We start from the raw sequence: 23893 nt of genomic DNA, 5'->3' as shown, positions 1-23893 counted from the left end.
CGGGACAGCTCACAGTGCAGAGGGAAGCCCAGCCGGCCAGGCGCGATCCCTGCGTGCGGTGTGGCCCCTGGGGCTGGGAATGCCCAGCCCCCCACCGACGGGGGACTCTCGACCTCACGCCTGCTCTGGGCTCAGCTCCTGGGCTGCACGCGGGGCAGGTGGCGTCCAGACCGGCAGATGCCGCCGTCCACGTTATCACGGCGCCAAGCCACTCGCTCTGAAGCAGGCCAAGTACCTCGGCCTCTTTCAAGGGCACTGAGCTGTCTAATGACCTTGAGGTTTTGAAAGCACCTTTGGAAAGTGGCCTCCTGGCCTCCGGCTGAGCTCAGTCCCGTCCCAAGAGCCCAGGGGTGCAATTCTCCCGACTTCTCTCTTCCCCTGTAGCTCTCGGCCCAACTGGCCAATGGACCAGGTCACAGCTGTGGCTGAGGGATCCAGGAACCTCTGGAGATTTCTATCTCCCTTCCACGGCTATCGCCGAAGCCTACTTCAGACTTTGCCCCGCTCAGATTTTCACCTCGCTACGCCAGCCGCTAGCTCCAGGCCCAGGACGGAGAAAGCACTCACCAGCTCCCCGATGAGCGAGTGAGTGAGTGAGTGAAGAGAGCGGAGGTGGGTCAGGAGGTCAGCAGGGAGTGCGTGCGTCCCCAGGGGGTGACTACCTGGCAGAGATGATAGAGAGGAAGGGCCTCTTGTCCTTGGCAGAAGCCTCTGTAGTCTTGACCCCGTTGTCTATGATCATGCCAGCCTGCGGGGAGGGGACAGTGAGGGACACGGTCACTTCCACTTCCAGGCTCAGGCACCTCCTCAGGCCCAGCCTCACCACACGCTCTTGCACACTCCAGTAAGACCAGCCGTGCTGTCGGGATGCATTAACAGAAGTATGGGGTCTGCAGAGAGGGAGGTGAGCAGCCCGTATGGCTCAACTTTGCTCAGAGCAAATCTGGAATAAGGCGTCCTCTTGGAGGTGTGCGTGAGGAAGCTGAGGTCTGGAGGGTTACGTGTCTCGTCCAGGGTCACGCAGCGAAGTCCGTGCCCGGAACTCACCTTGCTTTGGGCAGTTAAAAGCCTGGGCCCCATGTCAAGGGCGACAGGCACACGCTCCTGGAAAACGTGTCTGCAGAGACTTAGAGGAACTGCTGAATGTAGGTCTTGTCTCCCCGCAAGAGGCGGGGGTCTGGGGTCCTCCCACAGCTCTGCCTGGGCTCCTGCCTGACTCAAGGGCAGACCCTCCATTCCTGTTTGGCCCTGAAGGTGTCTACATGGTCAGCCCTGGGCACACGGGAGTCGGGCCTCAAGCCTCCTGGGAAGGCCCAGACCCAGGCTCCCTTCTCCTGCAACCGGAGGCCACTCTGGCTGGTGCATTCCTAAGTCAGGGTGTTGTGGGTCGGAAGACGAAGGGCCGGATCCCCAGCTCCTTGCTCCTGAGCCATGACCTTTGTCCCCAAGCCCCGGCTGTGGCCTGCGTTAAGACAGGCTAAGAACACTGATATCAGAGAACGGCGAAAGTCCCAGTGCTGGCCCCGGACCATCACTCCAGACAGGATCTCACCCAAGGGGAGCAGGGGCGGGGCTCCTGGGGGGGCACCACGCCAGGACTCCATCCAATCAGTGCAGCTTGCGATTCCTGCCCCCTCCCTCCTCACCCTGCCCATTCCCTGCCTGGGCCCCTGAGTCCCTGCCGAACTCCTGTCCTGCGCACAGCCCCCTGCTTCGAAAGTCCCCCATCCTGGCGCTACCTGGCCCAGTGTCCAGCTCAGGGGAAGGCTTTTCAAGGAAGGGGTCCCGACAAGCAGCCAGCCCAGCCTGTCCCCGGCTTGGCCGACCCCGCCCTGTGCCCTTCACCTCTGTGCCAATCTTGTATAGCCGAGGACAGCCTCAGGAACCCCTGCTCCTGCGTCTCTACTCTCTGTCCCGAGAAACTCATCATGCTTGGCCTCTGGGCCCCAATGCTACCCAGTCCCCTCTGCTGCCCCGAGCTGGCAGGCCCCTCTCCTACCCCACCGTGGGTGTAAGCCTGGCCGGCTCCAAGAGGATTCCCTTCTCCACAGTAATCCTCTGCAGGAGGTTTTTTCTCTCCATCCTGATGCATCCATCCCCTCCCGGGCTCGGCTTCCTCTTCTGTCCCAGTAGGGGCTGGACCAGAAGATCAGCCTCCACCAGTGCACACTGCACCAGCCCCCCAAGGCCACCTCTGCACCCCCGGGTGCCCCCTCTGGCCTCAGCCTGGCTCCCCCGCTCTGTGTCCCCTGGTTCCATCCTGCTGCTGTCCCGGGTGGGCGTCCTCGACACCGCGGGAGTCCCAGGCCGCCTTCCCGGCACCCAGTGTGGTTCTGGACTAGGAGCTTCCGTTTCCCACCTGCCCCTCGGCTCTGCATGGACGGAGCAGCCCACCTCCGGGAACAAAGCAGCAGGATCGGAGGGAAGGACGCGCCTCCAGCCTCCTTCAGAACGGGCGCCTGGTGCTCCCGAGCTGGCAGGTCAGGCTCCGCCTTCAGGGTCAGGCAGCCCTTGCTGCTTCCAGCTCTGACCAGAGGCTAAGGCAGGGCCAAGGGAGGCACAACGTGGGACATTCTCGCTAAGAACGGCAGGAGCCCAGGAGGCTTTGCTTTTCTGCAGACGGGCTCTAGGAACCCTGTGACCGTGGGCCGCAGCCAGCAGGCTGTCCCAGCTCTGAAAACCTGCAGGCCCGGGCGGGAGGTCGGCCAGGCTGGCCGGGGAGGCGGCGTCTGGAGAGACTTACCCGGTAGTTGGAATGTGCTCGGTTGTTATGGAATTTCCCCAGCGGAATGTGCTCTGAATAGCCTGGGGGGTACATCCCCTCCGAGGGGCCTGTGGGCACGTGGTGGAAGATGAACCAGAACCCGGTCTCCTGTTGGGGGGCGTGCGGGGGAAGCCACAGAGGTCAGCCCTGCAGGCTGCTTGCTGGGGCCGCAGAATGGCCCAACGGGGGCAGGACCCAGCACGGCCCCAGATCGGGCCCCCTGCCGCCCCTCCCCAAACGGCCGGCTCGGGCTCCATGATGATCCTGGCTCTTCCCTTTCATTGTGCAGCTCTGGACAGTGAGGCCCAGAGACGGCACCTGACCCCTGGGGTCCCATGGATGCTAAGTGGCGGGGAGGAGTGGGTGAGAGCAAGGCTGTGTGGACAGAACACCGCGCTGGAGTCCCATCGGTGCCCCTGGGCACGCTCGCCCTCCCTGCCATGGCTTCCCTGACCAGCAGGTGGACGGGACAGGCCCCTGCCGCGTAGGGTTGATGCACCAATTACACCATTTCAGCTGAGAGCTCCGGTGGGCAGGACACGCGCCAAGCCACACCCATTTCCATGGACTAATCAGTCGTTTCAGTCAAGTGCTCTGATCCCCCGTATGGTAAAGGTACAGGGGCCATTGCTTAAAGCCAAGCCCACGGGACCCCTTCGTCCCAGCTGAACCTGACCAGGGGCTCCTTCCCCCTCCCCGCCACCCTGGTTTACTTCCTGTCGAAGAAGAAGGGGTCATTCTGCTCACCTCGGAGCCCGCGGCCGCACAGTTAATGAGGTTGTTATTGGGGTTAGCCATCCAGAAGGTGGACACCGCACTGCGGGGGTGGGGCAGAGACCGCGTGACGTCACCCAGGGGCTGCTGGCTGCCCTGGCCCCCACCCGAGGCATGAGAAACCCTTAGCTCGCTGTGAAACCCAGTTCGCTCGTGCGAGGGCGGTGGGCTTCCGCGCCTCGAGGGCTCGCAGTTCAAAGGGGGCACGGGGCTCGCTGAGGTGGAGGCCACTGGTGGCTGAAGTCGGAGCCCGGCTCTCCAATGAGGAGAAGCCACCAGTGCCCCAGACAGGGGTCAATACTCGGGGAGAGGCCCACAATGGAAGGCTGACCACACGGGCTGTCCTGTCTGTCTCCAAATGGGAGAGGACGCTTCGTGCCCGCGGGTACCCACTGGGGCTCCTGGGGGGCAGCCCACAGCCTCGCAGAGGAGGGCCACGGGACGTCAGGGGAAGCCCGAGGATGAGAACAGTGGTTCTCTGTGGACAGGAATGATGGCCACAGGTGAGCAGAGAAAGAGGGAGTAGACAGCAGGCCCTCCGTGGCCTCCGTGGCCTCCGCTGAGAGACTGAGGGCCGTAGGGGGCTAAGGCTGGGAGGCACAAGCCACTTAGAAGCCCCGGGGTGCGGAGGTCAGAGGCCTGGCTGGGGCAGGAGAGCGAACGCCTGCTCGCAGGGCCCTCCGGGGCGCGGGCCTGCGGTGGCCCGTGGCAGGAGGGGGAGGCACTCACTTGCAGTCCTGCCGGGGCTTGGGGACGTAGCCTGGGTAGGAGTCTTCTGTGATGGTCCTGCACATCTTGCTGTCACGGTCGGAGGGGAGGAGGGTTCCAGACTTGACGAGGAGGCCCAGACAGTGGTCAAAGGTGTTCCGTTCCTCTGGCCCGTCCTCCGTGAAGAAGCAGTGGCCCAGAGAGTTATAGCCCACCACGTCCTTGACCTGCGGGGATCAAGACCGGGGGCCTCTCACCCAGCGTCCCGGTGTTCCCGAGCCTAGCCGTTTGTTCCGCGAACGTGACAGGGCACGGGCAGCACCCCAGGTCCCGTGAGGAACCCCGCCGGCTTAGGGAGGGGCCTGGCACAGGTGCGCGGCCCGGGGGCTGGGACCGGGACGTCTAAACCCCTCCCAGCATACGGTGGGGCAGGGACAAAGTGTGAGAGGCGGGGCCCACGCAGGCGAGAGCCCCCGGGACACAGCCTACGAGGAGGAACTGCACAGAACCCAGCTCACGGGAAAGGGCGGAGGACAGCTTCCCCTGGGGGGCAGCATCTGAGTCCAACAGGCTGTGCCCTCCCCATGGCCCACGATGTACATTGGGCAACATTTGCAACCCTCGGGCCAAGAGGCAGAGACGGCCGCAGACTCCAGCTCCTCCACGTCCGGGAGTCCCCGAGTCAGCGGGGGAAGCAGACACTGAGAGCACGGGGCATGGTCCCAGCAGGGCGTCCCAGCAGCACAGCCTGGTGGCCCGGGGGACTCGGCTCCCTCACCCCGTCACAGGTGAGGGACTCCCACTCCACAATCTCTGAAGCCCCTTCTGGGTCTGAACCCCACAAGCACATCACTCTCAGAACTAAAAAGTCCTTACGGGGTCTCTGGCCTGAGCCGCCTCCCTCCCCAAGGCCAGACAGCCTGTGAGCACTCCGGACACACGGGCATGGCGCTTCTACTTGAATGCCCCAGAGACGGGATACTCACTACCTCAAAGGTAGCATGTCCACGGCAGAGCACTGACGATGGCGAGAAATACCCACTGAACGTCACTGAGATCTCGACCCTCACCCTAGGACATCAGTTCGATCCGCACGGATTACGCACCTACCAGCAAGCCAGGTCCCGGAACATCCAGACCCCATCCCGAAACAGCTCCCCATCAGTACCCTTAACACTTCAGGGAGCCATCTTGTCCCTTGTGGGATGTTTAACAACGTTCCAGGCATTCTGTCCTCACCACAAGTCAGCAGCATTCCTCAGTGTGACAACAAAAATGTCTCAGACACTTGCTGCCAAGCACTCCCCAGGTTGGCGTAATTCCCTCTGGCGGGGACGCACAGATCCAAGGTGAGCACCCCAGACTCCGGAGTCCACCCCGCACTCCTCCCTAGGACAGAGCCTGCCTGCTCCAATGTCCAGACAGCTACGTTCTAGAAGCATCCAGAACCGGGACCCTTCACGTCCTATTCATCTTGCTGAGGTCTTACACAATTCTAGAAGAGTTGGTTTTGGTTTTTGGCTTTGTTTGGTTTTTAGAGCTAAGGAAACAGACTCGGGGAAATGAAGTGATTTGCCCAAGGTCGTGCCACCCATGTGTGCAAAGCCAGGCAGGGCTGGGACCCCCGCTTTCTTACTGTGTCCATTCGCCCCACAGGGGAGGATCCAAACACACAGGCTGCCTTGTTCCAGGCCGGCTGTGTTCCCTCCACGTCCCTCCCTGATCCTTGGTCATTGGCAAGGGCGTGATCTGGAGTCCTATTCTGTCCCTCACTGAGCAGTGAGTAAACACCAGGGCCATCCGATGGGGCGGCCTCCTTCTGTCCCAGTCCGCTGGGAAAGCAGCTTATAAACAGCCTGGAAAGACAAGCAGGGAGGAAGCGGGGGCTGCTGGGGCCTGCGGGGCCGGCTTCGAGCAAGTCCCAGGCGGCCACTTACAGAGGAGGACACTGCTGCCCAGAGCGGGGCTGTGGGGGGGTCCCCGCGAGCTCACGAACCCGGAGCCGGAGCCGTGTTCAGACCCAGGCCTCCCGCCTCCTGCCCACGGCTCTTTCAGAATCCGAAGCGCCCACTTTCCCCGCTGTCCCGACCACACCCCGCGTGGCCCTTCTCTGGAGACACGGGAATGAAAGATGAGTCGGGGACGCTCATTTCAACCAAGGCCCCGGGAGGAGATTCCCTCCAAGACCCTCGAGGTGTATGCTGGAGAGAAGTCCCCACCGAAAGGAATAACAAGAGCTAGCCTTTGTGGGGTGTCGAATGTGTCACAGACGTCATCTCGTTCAGTTCCTGCCACAGTGTGGTTCCCTTTCGCCTTCCGACCGGATTCTCCGTCTGCCGATTCTGTTCTGTTCTGTTCTGTTCTACCAGTTGTCAACAGCCCCCAACGGAAACAAGCCCTTTCGTCTTGTGCCTTCTCATCGGGGACAGGCGGGCACGGCACGGGCGCGGAGGGGACAGCGGAGGGAGGGGACAGCGCGGTGAGGTGGCGGAAAGGGCTGGGTGGGAGCAGAAGACACGAGTCCAAGCCTTGGCTCAGCCACAGACTTGCTGCACATTTATTTCCCAGGCGCCCCGGGGTGACAGGTGCTTCTAAAGGCTGGCTCTTAGGTCTCTGATTCTTCTGCCTCAGAACGTTTCCCAGAATTGAGTATTTACACTTTGACACAGCCCGAGACAGAGAGGCAGACAGACGAATCTGTACCCCGTAGCCGCACGCCCCGACAACACGGTACGGGTTTGCAGGGGGCCACCAAGTCCCTGGGCCGCTAGCCCGCAGCCCGCACCCCGCTCTCAAGCGCAAATCACACCTTTCCCTCCGTTTGTCGGCGCGTCAGCCCTGCGGAGGGCTGGCCGTGCCAACAGGGATTCCCAGAAGCTGTTTCAGGTCTTCGAGTGCAGTCCGGTGGGGTCCCGGCATGAGATTACGAAGGAGGAAAGGGCTCAGCCCTCAGGGGCTGCTTCATCGGAAGCGGCCATGTAATTTATTGCCTGAACCCGGACATGATTTTAGAGGACAGGAGGAAGTAGTCAGTGACAACGCTGGGGAAAAGCCTATGAAGTGGAGGGTTGTGTGCAGACCGACCTCCACCGGCGAGAAGAAGCAGCTGCCGCCTGCCTCCACCTTCCCCGGGCGAGTGTGAAACCGCCCAGACCAGCGAGAAACTTGACCCCAGATACAATCAGACTGGAAGACGCATTTCCAGATTCTACCACTCACTTGGAGTTCTTCAAGCCACTGAAGAAAAGAACCTATTTTTGCCGAGTCTCAAGGAGTATGTGACCAGGCAGACAGAAGCCAAGAAGGGCCGTAGAGAACCAGGTCGTGCTCTGCCCGCCAGGAAGGACCGGGCCCCGTGAGGCCGCCCCAGAGAGGCACGGTCGGGAAGGGAGCCCGGGAAAGAGAGGCCTGGCGCCCACGGCCAGCTGCTCCCCGAGCTGATGGGGAACGCACCTGCCCTCTTCCCCAGCGCACCGCTTCCCTGATCCGCCCGCAGAAGCCCTGGCCTGGCCCACTTTGGGGGAAAGGGAGCGCCGCTGTCTGGACTTCCTCGTGGGGGCTCAGGCGGGAAGGAGAATTGGGAGCAGCTATCGGAATCCAAAAGCCAGTGAGACTGAATGCGAGAAACCGGGAAACGGGGCCAACAGACTCCTGGCCCGTGGTTCCCAGATCTGGGAGGGGAGAGAAGGCGCTGGGCGCCCGCTGCCCAGGGTAAGGGACCACAGCCGTATCCGCAGGAGAAAGCTGCGGGACTGGTGACTCCCTGAGGCTGGACGGCGGTGGGGGGGTGGGCTTCAGCCAGGTGTGGGGCCCCCAGACGCCTTTGCACCAATGACCACACACTTCGAGCCATGGACCAGGTGGGGACGAAGGAAAGGATGGTTTTCTGCTCCCACCGCCTCTTTGCCCTGAAAATGGAAGGGATGGGGGAAGCGGACAGAATCCATACCGGAGTCTTTCTACCTCCCTCGAAAGCTCTGGGACAGATTCGCTGCTCCCAGGAGAGAGCAGGCAGGTCCCCTGCGGCCCTCTTGCCTGCCCCATAGCTCAGAACCTCACGGAGATGCAGGGGGAGCCCATCATGGGCCTCCAGCTGCCTGCCTGAAGGGGACGGACAGGAGAGCCTTTCTCTGAGGGCCAGCTGCATCCCGCACTGGCCAGCATCCTGGGGCTTCTGTGGTGACCACCTGGTTTCAAAGAAAGCACCACTGCTGGCGTCAGTCTCCCGAGAGGCATCTCCCCTGCTCTGTTCCGTAGACGGGGCCATCGTGTGAAGGGGGCTCCACGGTTCCTCGGGTCTTGGCATCAAGAGGATGACCAGCATGTCAGTGTGGTCTAACCGCCGGCTGTGACTTTGTCGGCATGCACGGTGAGTGTGCTAGGCGGGCGGGGAGGACACGGAGGCAGCGTTTGCCAAACTCCCGGGTCTACTCTGTGCGTACACAGAAGACAAGGGGACCAATACGAGCTCGTGGAAGCAGGGAAGCTTCCCCAGGGCACAGGACGCAGAGAGGCCCAGGGATCCAACTACGGCCCGCCAAAGCCGAGTTTGCCACATGTGTTCCCCGGCTTCGTCCTCCTCAAAGCCCTTGCAGTGGGCTGCGTCCTCAACCTCATCTTGCCCAGCAGGGAAACGGAGGCTCAGAAAGTTCGGCTCGGCCCCCGGAGTCCACACTGGCGGCGTTAGAACACAGGCGGCTGGGACTCTGTCCGCTCAGCCCGCTGGTTCTGCAGACGCCTGCGGTCACTGCTGCTGAGCGAGTAAGGAGCCGGGGAGGAGGGGCGGCGGGTTCGTGGAGCCGGAGCTCCCGGGGCGCACAGTGGCCCTAACAGCCTCCTCTGGGCTGGGGGGAGCAGACACCGAGAGCCCCGCGTGTTCGTCGGCGAGGAGGGGAATGAGAAGCAGGTGTTGGCGGGAACGCCGCGCCCGGACCGCCGTCTCCAGAAGCAGGTGGGGAAGAGTGGTGACAGGAGAGCAGGTGGGCAGCCCGGGCCGGGGTCGGGGGAGGAAGGAGGCTGTTTCCTGGGACGAGGGCACCGGAGCCTGTCCACAGGCGGGGGAAGCCCAGGCGTGGAGGGAGGCATGGAGGGGCCTCGGGCACGTGCGGGCCTGCAACCGCCTGAGGGTAAAGGCATCCTCGACGGTACGAGCGGCTTCCGCCCTCTAACTCCGAGTCCAGGCTCCGTCACTGCTCGGCTTCCTTCCGCCCGCCGGCCCTAGACACCTCTCCAAACCAGCCGGGCCGCTGCTAGGTCCTTCAGGCCAGCGCGAGGGGCGCTAACGTCCGCTACCGACGGGGAGAGCGCGGCTCCCGGTGCGGTCCTTCTGCTCCCGCGGTGGAGCACGTGGGGGTGCCGATCCGAACCCCAGGGCTGCCCCGGCCTGCGGCGCTCGGGGAAGGGCTGCGCGGTCCCCGTTATCCTGCTGCCTCTATGGGTCCGGGGCCCCGAGGCCTTCTCTTCACCCAGATGCTAAGCCGGGCCAACAGGTGTCACCTCGGAAGGGCCGCCTGGGTCTGTGGCTCCGGATGGCAGCCCATCAGCCCGGCCTGGCCGTCCGGCGGGGACCCGAGCTGAGTGCAGCCGGAGCCCTGCGTGGCCAGTGGGATGAGGCGGCCGGCCCCTCGGCTAGGCCTAGGGCAGCCCAGTCTCTGGCTGGCACCCGGGGAGCTGATGGGTGCTCCCTCCCGTTCTGCTGGTCAGTGCTGCCCAGCACCAGACAGAAGCACGGCCTTGGCATAGGGAGAGCAGCAAGATGTTGTCCAAGTCTCTGGCTCCGAAAATCTCTGGTGTGGGTGCAGCTGGCCCGTCGAGCGGCTCCAAATGAGCGGGTTCTGAGGGCCACTCCTGGCCTGCGCTCGACCCTGGCCCCTGCCTGCCTGAGGCCCCGCCTGACCCGGGATCCGGCGCCCCCAGCCGCTTCCCGCCCTGCTTCCCGTGCGGGAGCCCGTTCCTCCTGCCAGGACCCCCACCCGCGGCTCCCAGGAGGCACAGCCCCACCAACATGGCCAAACCCGTCTCGTTCTCCCGTTCTCACTGGGCAGCCACGAGAGCGGCCTGTCGTGCCCTGCACCACACGCGGGACAAAAGGGAATGCGAGAATGGCCGTGTGTCCACAGTGTGCGTGCGTGTGTGTGTGTGTGTGTGTGTGTGCAACTGCCCTGAGAAGCAGCTCGGCCTCTGCTGGCACCGATGCCGCTGCTGGGAACCCTAACATCGGCCTCTTCCGTGAACGGACGTGAAGGACAACAGAAGCTCGATTTAAGAACGAAACGTGAGAACGAGCGCTTAGAGCAAGCAGAACTCCCAGACGCCGGCCTGTTATCTTCCTTAACCAATCCGCCGCTGTTCCGAGCTCAGCCGTCACCCTGCCAGAAAACGCCCCCGAGGGTCTGCGCGGCACTCGCTCCGCACGCCAGGCAGACCAGCAGAACAGCCCACACCCGCCCCCGGGGCCGCACCGTCCGTGCGCACTCACCCGTGGGCTTTTACAGAGGAGAAAACAGACATGAGAGGGGAAGCGACTGGCCCACGATGCACGACAGGTCCATGGCAGGAGTCAGATGGACACCCAGGCCCCGGAGGCTGAGCTCACGCTCTGTCTGGTACCGCGCTCCCGGCCTTTCCCACCTGTTGGCCACCTTGCTGTCGAGAAACTGGAGAACACGTTCTCCTTTCTTCTTCCTTGAGCCCCAAACTGCCCCCACGTTCGGCGATCATTCCAGCCACAGCCCTCCTGTCCCTGCCACGGAGAACTGGCCGGTTCCTGGTCAGTGCCCCGACGTGAGCCGGTGGGCAGGTGGCTGGCCTGGGGCTCCCTTGTGCCCCTGCCCCTCACAGCCCCCTGAGCTGGCTGTGACTCCCCACTTGGCCGTGGAGGACAGCAGAGGTTTGGGGATGTCCAACGATTTGCCCAAGACGCCCCAGCTCACAAGCCTTGGACCAAGCTCTGGAACCCGCGCGCTTCTGGACGAGGCCCCAGCACTCTCCTCTCCTCTCAGGGGGCCTTTGAAGCGGCAGAGGACACACGCCCCCAGCCCCTGTGCCACACAGCCGTGCGGTCTGACCTGCCACCTCGGGCCACTTTCCGAGAGAAGCCAAGAATCCAGAGTTCTACGGGAAATCACTTAATTTTTAGATGACGGGACCTAATTCAGATGTTTCTTCAAACACCACTGGAGGCAAAGAAAACAGCCCGTTGCTGAATTCCGCGCACAGGCCCGTCTGCGGCATCTGGCTCTGAGTTCGTGGAGGACGTTAAGTTTAAAGAAAGGCTGGTTTGGTGTAAAATTATCAGTTTAGTGTAAAGATCACTGAGTGTTTCTTCATAAGGCAAACAAAACACAGCCTGGATCCCTCCACTTACAACATCCAGTTTCTAAAGTTTCTACAGGATATGAGTTTAGTTCATGTATTTATTTTTTAGAGAGAGGGAGAGTGTGAGCAACGGACAGCAAAGGAGGGAGGTGGACAGGAGGGGAGAGACTCTCCAGCAGACTCCCTGCTGAGCACGGAGCCCAACGTGGGGCCCGATCCCACGACCCTGAGATTGTACCTGAGCCGAGATCAGAAGTCAGATGCTTAACCGACTGAGCCACCTGGAAACCCCGTAAGTTAGTTCCTTAACTAAGAACCAGCTGTGCACAGCCAGACAGGCCTCTGGCCCACAGGCCGCCAGGCTAACAAAGTCATGCCCCTGCAGGGTCTGCTCCGGAGGACGCTTGCTCTCAACTGACAGCTTTCTGAACTCCAGGCCAAGGATGGTTCAATCCCCGGTGGCCCCCAGACTAAAACGTCCCGATCCAGACACCCATCCAGCGTGAAGCATTAGAGGAAGGGACCAGAGGACAGGGGAGGGACGGGGCTTACCAATAGGCCGTTGGAGCCGTGCACCGTGACGCAGCGAGAGAACGTGTGGTGGATGGAGAGCTCGCGGACGTACGTGGGCGGGTCGTAGCCTCCCTTCTCGTCCACGTCGCCCGCCAGGTGGAAGTGGATGGGGTACTGCCCCACCAGCTGCTGCCCCATGTGCCTCAGCTCCACGCCCTCCAGGTGCGCCGCCTTAAAGCCCAGTGCAAACTGCAAGAGGAGAGGCGAGGGTCAGAAGGGCCGGAGAGGTGCCCCCCAGCCCCTCACCGCGGCCGCGTCCCCAGCATGCCCAGTGTCTCGCTAACCCCTGCCTCGGCCATGCAGCGAATCTGACATACGGTGTGCAGACGGGTTAGGGCCTCTGGCCCTCTCACCGCCCGGGCACCAAGGGCCTTTGGATAACGCACGGATGTTACGAGGCGGTGAACTGCTTGGAGCAGCCGGGGCTGGCCTCCACTCCTGCCCTCCCTACTAAGTGGCTGAGTGTCTCGAGGAAGGGGAAGCCCCAGAGATAAGCCGGGGCGAGGCTGGCATGAACCCGGCCCCAGCAGGATGGGAATCCAGGGACAGAAGGAGCCTGTGCTCTGGCCCTCGGGCTGCGGGCCCTCCTGCTGGAAGCATGGGAACGTTGAGCCGGGAACCTCCATCCGCCCAGGACCCCAGGTGTGCGGACGAGCCGTGGGGTCTCTGCTCCAGGAACCCACTGTAAAAGCACAGTCTGGAAACAGCTCCTGTCTGAAGCGGGGCTCAGCCTGCTGCTCCAAGAGTAGGAGGATCTTGAGGACATGCTAGCCGTCCTCCCCAGAGCAGGTGTCGAGCGGAATGCCGCTTGGGTAAGGACATCTCGAGGACTCGTGGGGGCAAAGCGGGAAGGGGGTAGCCAATGGCTCAGGGATTGCTCTTGGAGTGGGAAACAGGCTCCAGTCTGCCTGGTCTCTGCACAGCCCTGGCCCCCCACCCCCAGAGCCTGACCAGGAACACGAGCGAGGGCTTCGGGAGGCCCTGGTGACTGGGGAGCCCTGCTGAGCACTCCGTGGGTCCCGCTCCTTCTTCAGTCAGAGCACCGGGAAGTCTTATCCTGACAGCACACGGCTGCGGCTTCAAGAGCACCGTCCGCACGGAGCTCCGAGACACCCAGCATCTACCGGCTGTGATTCTACGTCATGGAAAGCACCGGCCACACGAGGAGCACTGGGGCATCGTGATGTTCCATACGCCGGGACACGGCGCGTTCGGTAAGGACACGGGCAGGACTCCCCCATGAGCCGAACGCCAGGACGCCCGGAGCTCCCTTGCCCTGCAGGACTGCGCCGTGCCGGGCCTGTCCTCGCCTCCACTCCACCGGCAGGCTCCCGGGTGCGCTCAGCGCTCCCACGTCCCGCTCGTCTCCCTGCCTGCGTTCGCGTCTGGGTTTTCATGCGTCCGTTGTAAGCGCGACTCGTGTGAGTGAAATGCTGGCTCTTCTGGGAGAGGACTGGGGTGAAGATCTGGACAAGAGAGCGGGGCAGGGGCGTGGCCGGAGCCGTGGAGAGAGAGAGCCCAGGTGCCGTGTGAGCAGGGAGTGGACGGCCGTCCCCAGGTTGGCCCCCTCCTGTCCTCCGGCCAGGAGTCGACTGCCGGAACAGTACACTGGGCGGTGAGGCTTGCCTTCCAGAAAGTCCCTGCACTTGTTCCTGGCTCCTGCTCCTGTCCCCCCACGGACTGGGGTCCCATACCTTGATGTGGCCCCCGAAGGTGTCAAAGTCGAAGAAGTTGCAGACGTGGTTGCTGTAAGGGTAGCACCGGTCCTCCACCTCCCCCCGCACCACGATGTTCCGGCTCAGCAGCCCGACCTCGGCCCGCATGTCCACACCGTCTACCTCCTCCCCGATGTGCAGGTACAGCGGTTTCCCTAGGGCGGAAAGGGGGTGGGAAATCGGCGGCTGCACGTGTATCTGCACGTGCACGGGGGTCCCTGGGGGTCCCCCGGGTCTGTTTCATGGAAGAAGGAAGCCAGGGAAGTGCATTCCTGAAAGAAGAGCCGGGATCCACAGCCCTGCGGACTTAGCCTGAAGCCCATGCAGAAATGGCTCTTTGTCCCCCCGTATCGGTCCCCCCTTCTGCTTGCTGGTACCGGGGCTGTCCGAGTTTGAGCTCAACGTATGCTCCCCAGGAGAACCACACTTCCCAGACTCCCGCGGGTGCGGTCACAGGACGAGCAGAAGCCGTGGGCAGCCCCCATTCTCGCTCCTTCCCCGGACAGGAATGCTGGTGTGCCCTGGTGAGCCAGCCCCGAGGACAGGGGGCTCTCCTGTGTACCCTGACCCCAGCCCCATCCCTTCGCAGTCTTAGGGCCCAGGACTCCCATAACTTCTCTTCTCCCTCATACGGGTTCCTTACGTTCTGCCTCCAAACTCATCCAAATGTCCTATCCCCAAAAATGATTGAAAGACTCTTCCGCCCAACTCAGCTGCCCTTTTAGCTAATGCCAGTCCCCTTTGTGCCACTCGAGTCCCTGAACAAGTGACCCGGACTTGCCCCACTCCCTCTGTCGGCTCAAACCATCTGATTCCCCTCCAGCTGCATCCCCCTCCCCACCACGGCTTGTGCACCCGGTGCAGGGGCGCAGGAGCTGGGAGCTTTGGGACTGCCTCCTGGTCGCCAGTCCGCCCCCACACCAGCCCCAGATTCCTTCATGGAACAGGGAGACTGTGGCCTGCCTCTCAAGGGGGCTCATCAGCTGGGGGGGCCGTGAAGACTCCGGTTCCGCCCACGTTCTGACACTGACCAGCGGAGCATTTGGAGCAAGTTCACTCTGCAGCCGCTGGCTCCTCACCTGCTGGGGCTGCCGGCTCAGGCCGCCGAGCCTCGTGGCTTCACGGTTTCAAGGTCGGGAAGCCGGGTCCCCTCTGGCTGCCCGTGTGGGAGCCTCTCCCTCCACCCCGGGTTGGTCTCCCGCCCCCGACCCCGCTCTGTGAGCGTCACCGTCGTGCCGGAGCCGTGGGCCTCCAGGCGGGTGGCGGGGACTAGAGTCTCTTGCACAAAGAGATTTGCGTGGGGATCTGAGAGATCTGGGTGGGCAGGGGGGCAGTGCAGATTGGAAACCATGCACAGAGCAGCGTCCGATCGCTGGCGAGGAAGGAGCCTCCCCTGCTCACCGGCTTCAAACGCCCGACGTCCAGCCACGGACGCACAGAGCTCGATCACAAAACCCCTGGCCTGCCCAGCATCGTGCCTCTGCGTTTGCTGGACGCAGACCTTCTTTTCCTCACAAGTGGACATCCCAATGGACAACAGGCAGCACCCAGAAAAGCTTCAAAGGCTCCTCAACTCAGCAACACACCTCCCACTGTTCCCAGCGTGCAGAAGGACTGACCGGCCAACCGGTGCCCCAGAGGCCACTCAGAGCTGCCCAGGAACCAGCCAGCGTGAGGGCCAGGCCCCCGAGGAGCCGGGTTCTGGGAGGGCCAGGGATGGACCCCAAGGCTTGAGCACAGGAGGGAAGATGTGGTGCAGAGAGCGCAGGCTCAGTGCTGCCGGCCACAGACAGGAGAGGAGCCCTGAGGGGGCTCCCAGCCTGCAAGACACACAGGGCAAAACCCCGGGCTCTGCGGGCTTCTGTGTCATGGCTCCCGCGCCCACATCTGCGGCAGCCTGAGCAGAGCGCCCAGCCCTCCCTGAACCTGGCTTTGCTACTTTGCTACTTTGCATCTCCGCGTGCCTGCCTAGATGCCCTCCGGCTGGGCCGGCCCTGTCCACCTGGCCTGGGCAGCAGATGGCTATGTCCTTCCAGATCCTGCTCCAGTGGCCAGGACAGCAGGCCTCCCTTCCAGGCACACATACCCTGATGTCCAGCCGCCCCTCATGGCATGCACATTTTGGGGGTCGGTGCCCCCTTAAACTGTGGGGAACGGGCAGAATGCTGACCAGAGGCCCTTCCCCCGGGATCTCTGGTCCTCTGGAACACAGCGGGAGAGGGAGGGGGGAGGCTGCAGAGGACCGTGGCTCTGGATCCTGACTCGGACAGTGGCTGCGAGTCCCCACACACGTCTCGCTCCCCGAATCTCGGGACCTCCTGTAAAATCGAGCTGTTGCCAGCATGTGTCTTGAACGTAGCTATGCTTGTGGACAGAGTTAATCCTTGGAATGAGCTTCGAACTGCCCCTGGCACGTGGCAGGGATGGGTGTGGCCCTAATGGCCCGTGCAGCGGCCGGCGCTGTCCTCGGGGGAGACAGGAGCCCAGGGCTCCCTCTACTGCCTCACAGCTCCAGGCTGCTCCATGCGGGGAGTGGGGGATGGAGGGACTGTGTCTACCAGGGTCCCGTGAGCCAAGCGTGCAGGATCAACAGCCGAGAGCTACGTGTCCAGTGTGTTCCCACTGCCTCCTCCCCGCACTGTGGAGCCCGTAGAAGATCTTTACAAAACCCCAAGCGGGGCGATCGGTCCTGCTGCCGCGTTCATAGGCCTTCGTCCCCCAGACCATTGTTAGGGGCTGCCCGGGGGGAACTGCCTGCCCTGCTCTCCCTCCCTTGCTTCCCACAGCTCTGGTGCATGAGGCCAACCAGGGAAGACCCCCAGATTGTCCTAAATAATCCAGGAAGGCCACTGTCATGGGGCAGGGCTCAGGCTAGAGGGTCCCAGAGAGGCTGTCTCAGCCACACAGCTCAGGAGCCTGGGCCAATCGTCTGAGCGGAGACCCTGCAGAGGACGGAGTAGGACAGGGAGCCTGGGTGCTGGGGAGCTCGGAGTTTGAATCCTGGCTCCAGTCGGCCACACAGACTTGCCTGGTCTACAGCAGCTCACCCTCCTAGGATGGCTGAGATGCGGGAGACGCTCTACGGCGTGCCGTCCAGGATGCTGGCCACCGGCCACCTACAGCCACTGGCCATTCGGAAGAGGGCTAGGAGGACCGAGGCGTAGACTGCCAAACTTGGATTTTAGTTAAATCTGAACAGCTTCATGTGGCTGGTGACCGTCCTGGACATGTAACGTCTCTGCACCTGAGTGTCCTCCTCCGTGTCCCGCAGAAACGGGGCTGCCACGTTGTTAGGGGACCACGAGGAGCGAGGAGACAGTCTTGTAAGGCGCTTGGCAGTCACGGGAAACAGAGAACAGCTGTACGAGGAGCAGGTTAACCGTGGTATTACCGAGGGGCGCGTGCTGGGGCCAGGGAGGGGGGAGCGTGAGAGCTAACGCAGGGGGTCTGGGGAGGTTTCCGGGTGCGAGGCGGGAGGTGCGGACAGCCACCCTGCGGAGAACAGCGCTCCAGAATGTTCCGAGGTGACTCACACTTTCGTGACTTGGTGGTTCCCATCTGTTTGCTGTCAGGAAACCCTGCACAGGCGCGGAGGCCTGTTTCCTGGAACTGGGGGGCCGTGAGGAGGGACGGTCCAGGAGGGCGTGTCCCGCTCTGCAACCAGCCTGGGGGGGCCCAAGATGCCGCTGCTGGGGGGGGCACCGGGGGCCGGGCTTGGGCTGAAAGGGAGACTCGTGGGCCTCCCCAAGACCCACCCTTGAACAACCACCCCCACCCACCCCGGTCTGGGGTTTTTCTGACGATGCCCACCAGGGGGCGCTGTTTTCAGTCGCACTTCGAAGCCTCCACACCAAGTGGACGGTCCACTCGGAGCCCAGCCTTGGGGGTGGGGGTCAGGGAGGGGTGCGGGGCTGCCAGAGACACAGACATGGGCTGCTGCTCCGAGGAGCGTGCAGGGGCCCGAGAGGGGTCCTGAGAGTTCACATCTCTGCTCTCCCTGCACCAGGGCCCACAGTGGCCCCATCCCACCGAACGTCCAGCCTTCGGAAGGCTCAGGAGGCAGCTGGGCCTGTGAGTCGGCCACCAAGTGGGGCCGCTCTCCTGTGTCCGCTCCCCAGCCGCACCGCTGGGTGAGGCAGCAGCCCTAACAGCACCTGGTCCCTCGCTCTCGGGGCCACTCGGCTCTCAAGAGCTGCTGGACGGGAAACCTGGCCCCCCTCCCCCAGCCCTCAGGGTGCCCGGCACAGGGGTGCAGATGGGGGCCGGACTGGGCAGACCTGGGGGGGCCTTCCACCCTTCCAGGTGCCCCTGCGTCCACCCCACCAGAGACCACGCGGGCCACCCCAGGACCCTCACACTGGCATCAGCTCAAGCCGTCTCAGTGCCATTCCTGCCGAGCATCCAGGACACTGAGGTCCCAGGAGGGCTGTGCACGTGAACCAGCCCCGGGGACACAGGAGTCGTACAGGGAGGGCCGTGGCTCTGACCCTCATGGGGCCTGAGCTTCTCTGTGCACCCTCTCATAACTGGGGACGCGGGGAGGCTTTCCCCCCAGGGGGAATGCCACAGGCTGGTGTAGTCGGCGGGAAGCCGTGTCCCTCGCCCCCAGCCCCGCGCGGCCCCTCTGCCCCTCATCCCCGCTGCTCTGGTCCACCTTCATGGCTGGGACACTGCATGGGTCCCCAGCACAGTGCCCTGTACTATGCCGTCCCCCTCCGACGGTCCAGGCCACCTGCACCCTGGTGAGCTCCCTCGGGCAGAGGACACATTTGTCTGGCCCATGGCCTGCCCCGTCGGCATTTCCTGTGTTGAACAAACGATGCTCTCCCTCCCTCTGCCCTGTGTGTCCTCGGGAGAGGAGCAGGGCATGCCCAGCCTGGGGGCGGAGGGACACTCAGGGACACCTGCGCTCACAGACTCCCGTCTCCACGCCGGAGGCTTCAGGACACTCAGGACAGGACCAGGGACCGGCCTCAGCCCGGGGCTGCTGAAAACAACGCACGTGTTTGCCTTTCTCCCTCTACGAGGGTCTTTACCTACAGAATGGACTCTCCCGGCACTGTCCCTGTCCGCCTCCAAGCTCAGGTGCTCCGCGACTGCAGAATCCTGCCAGCGACAGCTGCTGACATTTACGGAGCGCTTACTGCATACCGGGTGCTGACATTTACGGAGCGCTTACTGCATACCGGGCGCTGTTCAAAGGGCCTCACCCTGAAGGGTCCAACCCGCCCATCCTCACAACCCCGGGAAGGGTCACGATCTATGATCGTTGTGTCCGTTTTACAGATGGGGAAGCTGAGGTACGGGGAAGTTAAGTATTTGTCTGAGGTCACGGGCTGGCAACCGCATTCCTGCAACTCCGAGCCTCTGCTCTACCAGAGAGAGAAAGGGCTGGAGGGGAGGGAAGGTTGGGGGGGGGGTGGGGAGGTAGAGAGGCCGGGAAAGAAGGAAAGTGCCTTCCCCGAAACGTGTTCAGGAAATGAGACCAACAGCGCGCCCCCGTCTAACAGACGAGTCCAGCCGGAGCTGGTCCCGAGCGTCTTTGTGGGGAAAGCTTGCAGGGGACTGTTCTCGCCGCCGTGCACACGGCCCTGAGCCCCGGCCCAGGGCCTCGGGGAAGCTGCGTCTCCAGGCCTCTGTTCTCCTCCTTGTCCCCGGACAACAGTAAGGAATCTGTGATGTTTCTTTCTCTCGCTGCCAAGAAGCTCAGAGACAGATTGATGGTCTATTTCAGTAGCTTCTCCTAACCTCAACCCCCGCCCCAGCCCGCCCCGTTGGAGGATCTTCTCACACCAGAACGTATTATATCCGCGCGCATCTTTCCCTTGTTTTCTGACTGGATGAAGATTTAATTGGACTCATCCTTATTGTAAAATATCCCCACAGTGTAAAAAGGCAGAGTCTGTCAGTGTGTCAAGCACGGCCGCGAGTCCAGCCACGCGCAGCAAACCCGTCGGCCCCGGGACACCCACGGGCTTCCCTTCGCAGGATCGGCCCTCCAGGACCACAGCCGCAGACTGCGGGGGGCGGCCTCCAGGGCCCACGGCCCCCGAGAGTGTGACAAGGGGACTGGGCTCTAGCACCATTGCCCAGCTTTTTAAACCTTCGTCCCCCCAGATTCCTTCCTAAGCACATCCCCACCAGCCAAAAAGATTGTTTGACTTTCTGTAGTTTTATTTCCAAAGCGACCGATAATTTGGATACATCTCCACCCATGTTCCTCCTCTTTCCCTCAACCCTAGACCTTTGCCAGGGGCCAGGGTCCTGTACTGGCTGCTGGTTATGATGCCTGGGATGGAGTCTCCTTTCTTCTGGCCTTTTCCTCCCCAAGTTGCCTTGGGGGGGGGACCCCTTTCTCCATTCAATAGCAGCACTGCCAGAGAGGGCCATGTGAGCCCCCAGCCCAAGGGGGCCCGGTCTTCCTGGAAGGTGGCATGAGGACTATGTCCCGGGGACCTCCCAGGGACCTTCAGGACTGTGATGCCCTGAAGACATGGCCTACACGCTCCCACTACCCTGACCCCCGAAGCAGCCCTGCCCCTGTCCTCGTGCAGCAGGGCACATCCCTTCTTGAAGACCAGAAGCACGCTGGACATATTCCTCTTTTGCTTACGAGAGTCAAGCTGGATTCCACCGCTTATAACCTAAGAGCCCTCCTGGGACATAACTCTCTCCACCAATAAACACAGACCGGGACGACACTTTCAATCCTAACAATCTGAGATTCCAGGAAACTCGCATAATATATGTTGCAGTACCACTAAGTCAACAATGAGAAGAAAAAGGCGCCAAAGCTGCGGAAAGAAGAGATTTAAAGTTTCCTGGTTGCTGGCTTTATTGTCTAACAAGAGTCACTCCCTTCCCTCAACCTTGATGGGACAGATCTGCGGACCTGCCCCGGTGTGTGTGGAGCTTAAGCACATTTTTTGCTTTGTCCGTTGGAATGTGGGTGTGAGAGCTAATCCTGAGCCCCGGCCCTTCAACCTCTGTGTTTCTGCTCTCTGGAGCTTTCCACACACACACCCCGCCCCCGCCACGGGAAGAATATGCCTTGGGAAGAGCGAGAGTCCCACGGACTGGCCAGAACCCAGCTGTCGTCCCAGAGCCAAGCTCCGTCTAGAGATGCTGGACCCTGGACCAGCGGCAGATGTATGAGTGAGAAGTACGGAGGGTTCGAGGTCTGTTTTGTTACGTAGCATTATTGTGGCGATAGCTGACAGATACAGGACCCGTTGCGATTTCCCAGGGCGGGCTTAGCGGAAGTCTCACCTGCCACTCGGACCTGGTTGGGGGCACAGGCTTTGCAGGGCAGCACCTGGAACTCCTCTGCCTGGTACATGGAGTAGTCAGTACTGGCGACGACCAGCGTGTCCCCGGGCTTCCACGACCGAACCTCGTCCTCCAGGGTCAGGACGGTGCTGTTCACGTTGGTGTCGATGGTGACGGTGAGTTTGGGCCTCACTGAAAGTCCAGACGGGAGGGGCTGAGGTAGAACCCCGCGTCCTCGGCCAACATTTGACCCCACGCCTCTTCCCTTTCCCTCCCTAGATAAATGCCAGGTTTGCCTATCCAAACCCAAATCGCCAGGCTCAGCCCATCCCCGTCTTGGTGCAGGTTTTTGAAGTCAACAAAACCGTAGCAGAAAAGAGCCATTCATTAGCTCCGGGCAGGGGAATTTTCCAGCAACTTTTTAGTCAGAGTTGAACGTGGCACCCACCACACCCACTTTGCTCAAGATGCAAAACAAATACAGTTCCTCTCAACTATTATTTACGGGAGCTGGAAGCCCCCCCCTCCCCGAGAGCACTCATCCCTAATGACCACCTTCTGGGGCAGGCCGAGGGCCTCCGCGAACAACCCGGCCATTTCCCGTCCCTCCTAACGAGCACCTCGGGAGCCGCGTTTAAAATAACAGCACCCAGAGGCCGCGGGCTCACGACGTCTCCGCAGGGGCGGCTGCAAGAAGTCAGCCCGGGGCCACGGCAGCCTCGTGGTCTTGGGCCGGGCCCTTCCCCTTCCTGAAAGGCGTACGGGCAGGTGGGGCCTGGCCGGCTCCTGCCAAGTCTGAGGACCGTCCCACGGCCCCCCGGGTCGCAGAAGGGCCATCCACGGCGAGTTTGGCAGAAGCACCGTGTCACCGAGATGTCCCAGGGCAGCTGACTCAGTCGCAGCCAAACCCCCAACGGCCAGCTCAAGGAACGAGCCGCGCACGGCCGCGCTGTGTGTCCCCGGCACGCGGGTGCTTACCGGGCTTCCCACACAGGAACCGCACACGGTAGGTCTGGCAGGCTCGGCCCCCGTCGTAGCACACAAACCTATAATCCTGGCCTTTTTTGTAGACGACCTCGGTGGTGAGGTTAACGCCCTCCGCCGTCGTGGCCTGGGAACGGCACGGGAATTACAGAGCACGATCATTTTCATGTGCGTAACGGAGGAAGGCGATGACGCACGGCATACACATCCACGCACGCGTCTAAAACCGTCCCTGCTGCCGGAGTTGTTTCCTCGGGCCCAAGGTGACCGTGGAATGACCAGGCCTCGCTTTTGTGCTAAGAAAACAGTTTTGTTCTAAGGAAGACCACGTGACGACGCGGGGTGGGGACATGGCTCGCCGGGGTGCCGGGGTGGTCCGTACCCAGACCACTGATTTGCTGGGACTTCTACCCACCCACCCCCGGCCATTTATTGAGGACCCCTCTGTTCATCGACACATGGGGGGGGGGCTTAAAAATACTCATGCCCAGGCCCCATCCCCCGGGGCTCAGATCTGGTGTGTCCACGTGTGGCTGGGGATCAGAAGGTTTAGAAGTGGCCCAAGTGGTTCCAGTGGGCAGTCCAGTTTGAGAACCGTCCCTGCCCTAGCAGTTACAGGGGTAAGCGCTCGGCATATGCTCTCATTCCGTCTTCACGGCAACAATGAGGTCGCCGGCTCTACAGATAAGGGAACCAGCCTTCCGCAGTGAGTCACTTGCCCAGGGTCAAACAAGCCAGTCCGAGGCAGAGCCAAGATTCGAATCCAGACTCAGCCAACCACAGAGCGGGTACACCTCCCCACTGCGGCGTTCCGGCACGCAGCCCAACGTCCTCTGTTCGACATCTGTCTCCTCCCCTGGGGATCCTGAGCTCCGCGGAGGGCGAGGGTCTGGTTTCCGCCTGTCTCCCTGATTCCCCGCTTCCAGCCCGGGGCTGGGCACGGACTGGGGTCTCCGGGGTGGGGCCAACGGGTGAGCAGCCCCAAGGCCAGGTAGAGAGTTTAGGGAGTGGGCTCCAAGGAGGTCACGCTCCCGGCCAGCTGGGGCTCATCCCAGAGCCCGGGTGTGTCTGCAGCAAGCCTGCGGCTGTCATCAGACACAAGCAATTGAGATCCGGGCTGCAGCTGCCGTCCTCCCTGGCACAGAGACCAAAGGGACCCGGCCGGGAAATAGGGAGGCAAAGTAGAGTCAACCTATTAAAAAAGACGGCGGAGGGGGGGAGCTTTTCAGGAAACATTAGCTTCAACACAGCAGGTATCTGTTGTCATTGGCCTCAAAGAAGAGCTCTAGGGCAGGGAGCTCCGGCATCGCGAAAACCCAGCCCTTTCCTGCAAGAGTCGAGCTCACCCCCATCATCTCGGGTGGCCTCCAGCGCCCTGGGAGAAGCGGGAGTTGCAGACCTGTCCTTGGGAACAGGGAAGGCTCAGAGGTTTTTTAGAAGCCAGCTCAAGGTCAAGGTCGTTGGGCTTATCAAGCTTGGCTCCTCTGAGGTCCCACTGTTTTCCGTGGAGGCCAGAGCCCGTCCTTCTGCAGCAGACCCCAAAGCACGGAGAACTGAGCCTGAAAACGCCAGGGAATGGAACCAGACCTTTTCCAAGGCACAGTGTCCCACACGTTCTTGAGGGGAGGGAGCATCTATTCAACTCTGCGTGTTCTTTCCCTCCTTTTCCTGAGGAATGACCTCACTTTGGGATAAGAAGAGGAAAAGGTGGTTCTGCCACTGTTCAGGGAAACCGGTCTCCGCCCTCAGTAGACACAAGTCTATTACTATTTTTGATCATTAATAATTA

The 23893-nt window shown here is 62.1% G+C and overlaps 1 protein-coding gene across 2 annotated transcripts in view; it reads right to left on the bottom strand.

Moving 5' to 3' along the window:
• LOC101679606 (cell migration inducing hyaluronidase 1) overlaps positions 1-23893 on the bottom strand; it is a 128822-nt gene that overhangs the window by 20546 nt on the left and 84383 nt on the right. For both annotated transcript variants that reach the window (XM_045067234.1, XM_045067233.1), the window contains exons 10-17: positions 22099-22231; positions 21121-21312; positions 13831-14006; positions 12116-12325; positions 4268-4473; positions 3512-3581; positions 2744-2872; positions 663-748 (exon numbers count right to left, since the gene is read on the bottom strand). In XM_045067234.1, the coding sequence (XP_044923169.1) occupies positions 663-748; positions 2744-2872; positions 3512-3581; positions 4268-4473; positions 12116-12325; positions 13831-14006; positions 21121-21312; positions 22099-22231 (1202 nt within the window). The remainder of the gene's footprint in view (positions 1-662; positions 749-2743; positions 2873-3511; positions 3582-4267; positions 4474-12115; positions 12326-13830; positions 14007-21120; positions 21313-22098; positions 22232-23893) is intronic.

The sequence above is a fragment of the Mustela putorius genome, unplaced genomic scaffold, assembly GCF_011764305.1.
Source record: "Mustela putorius furo isolate JIRA1106 unplaced genomic scaffold, ASM1176430v1.1 tig00003875_pilon_pilon_pilon, whole genome shotgun sequence".
Lineage (NCBI taxonomy): Eukaryota > Metazoa > Chordata > Mammalia > Carnivora > Mustelidae > Mustela > Mustela putorius.
The sequence above is the reverse complement of the archived record's forward strand: the minus strand, read 5'-3'. Positions and strand labels throughout refer to the sequence as shown.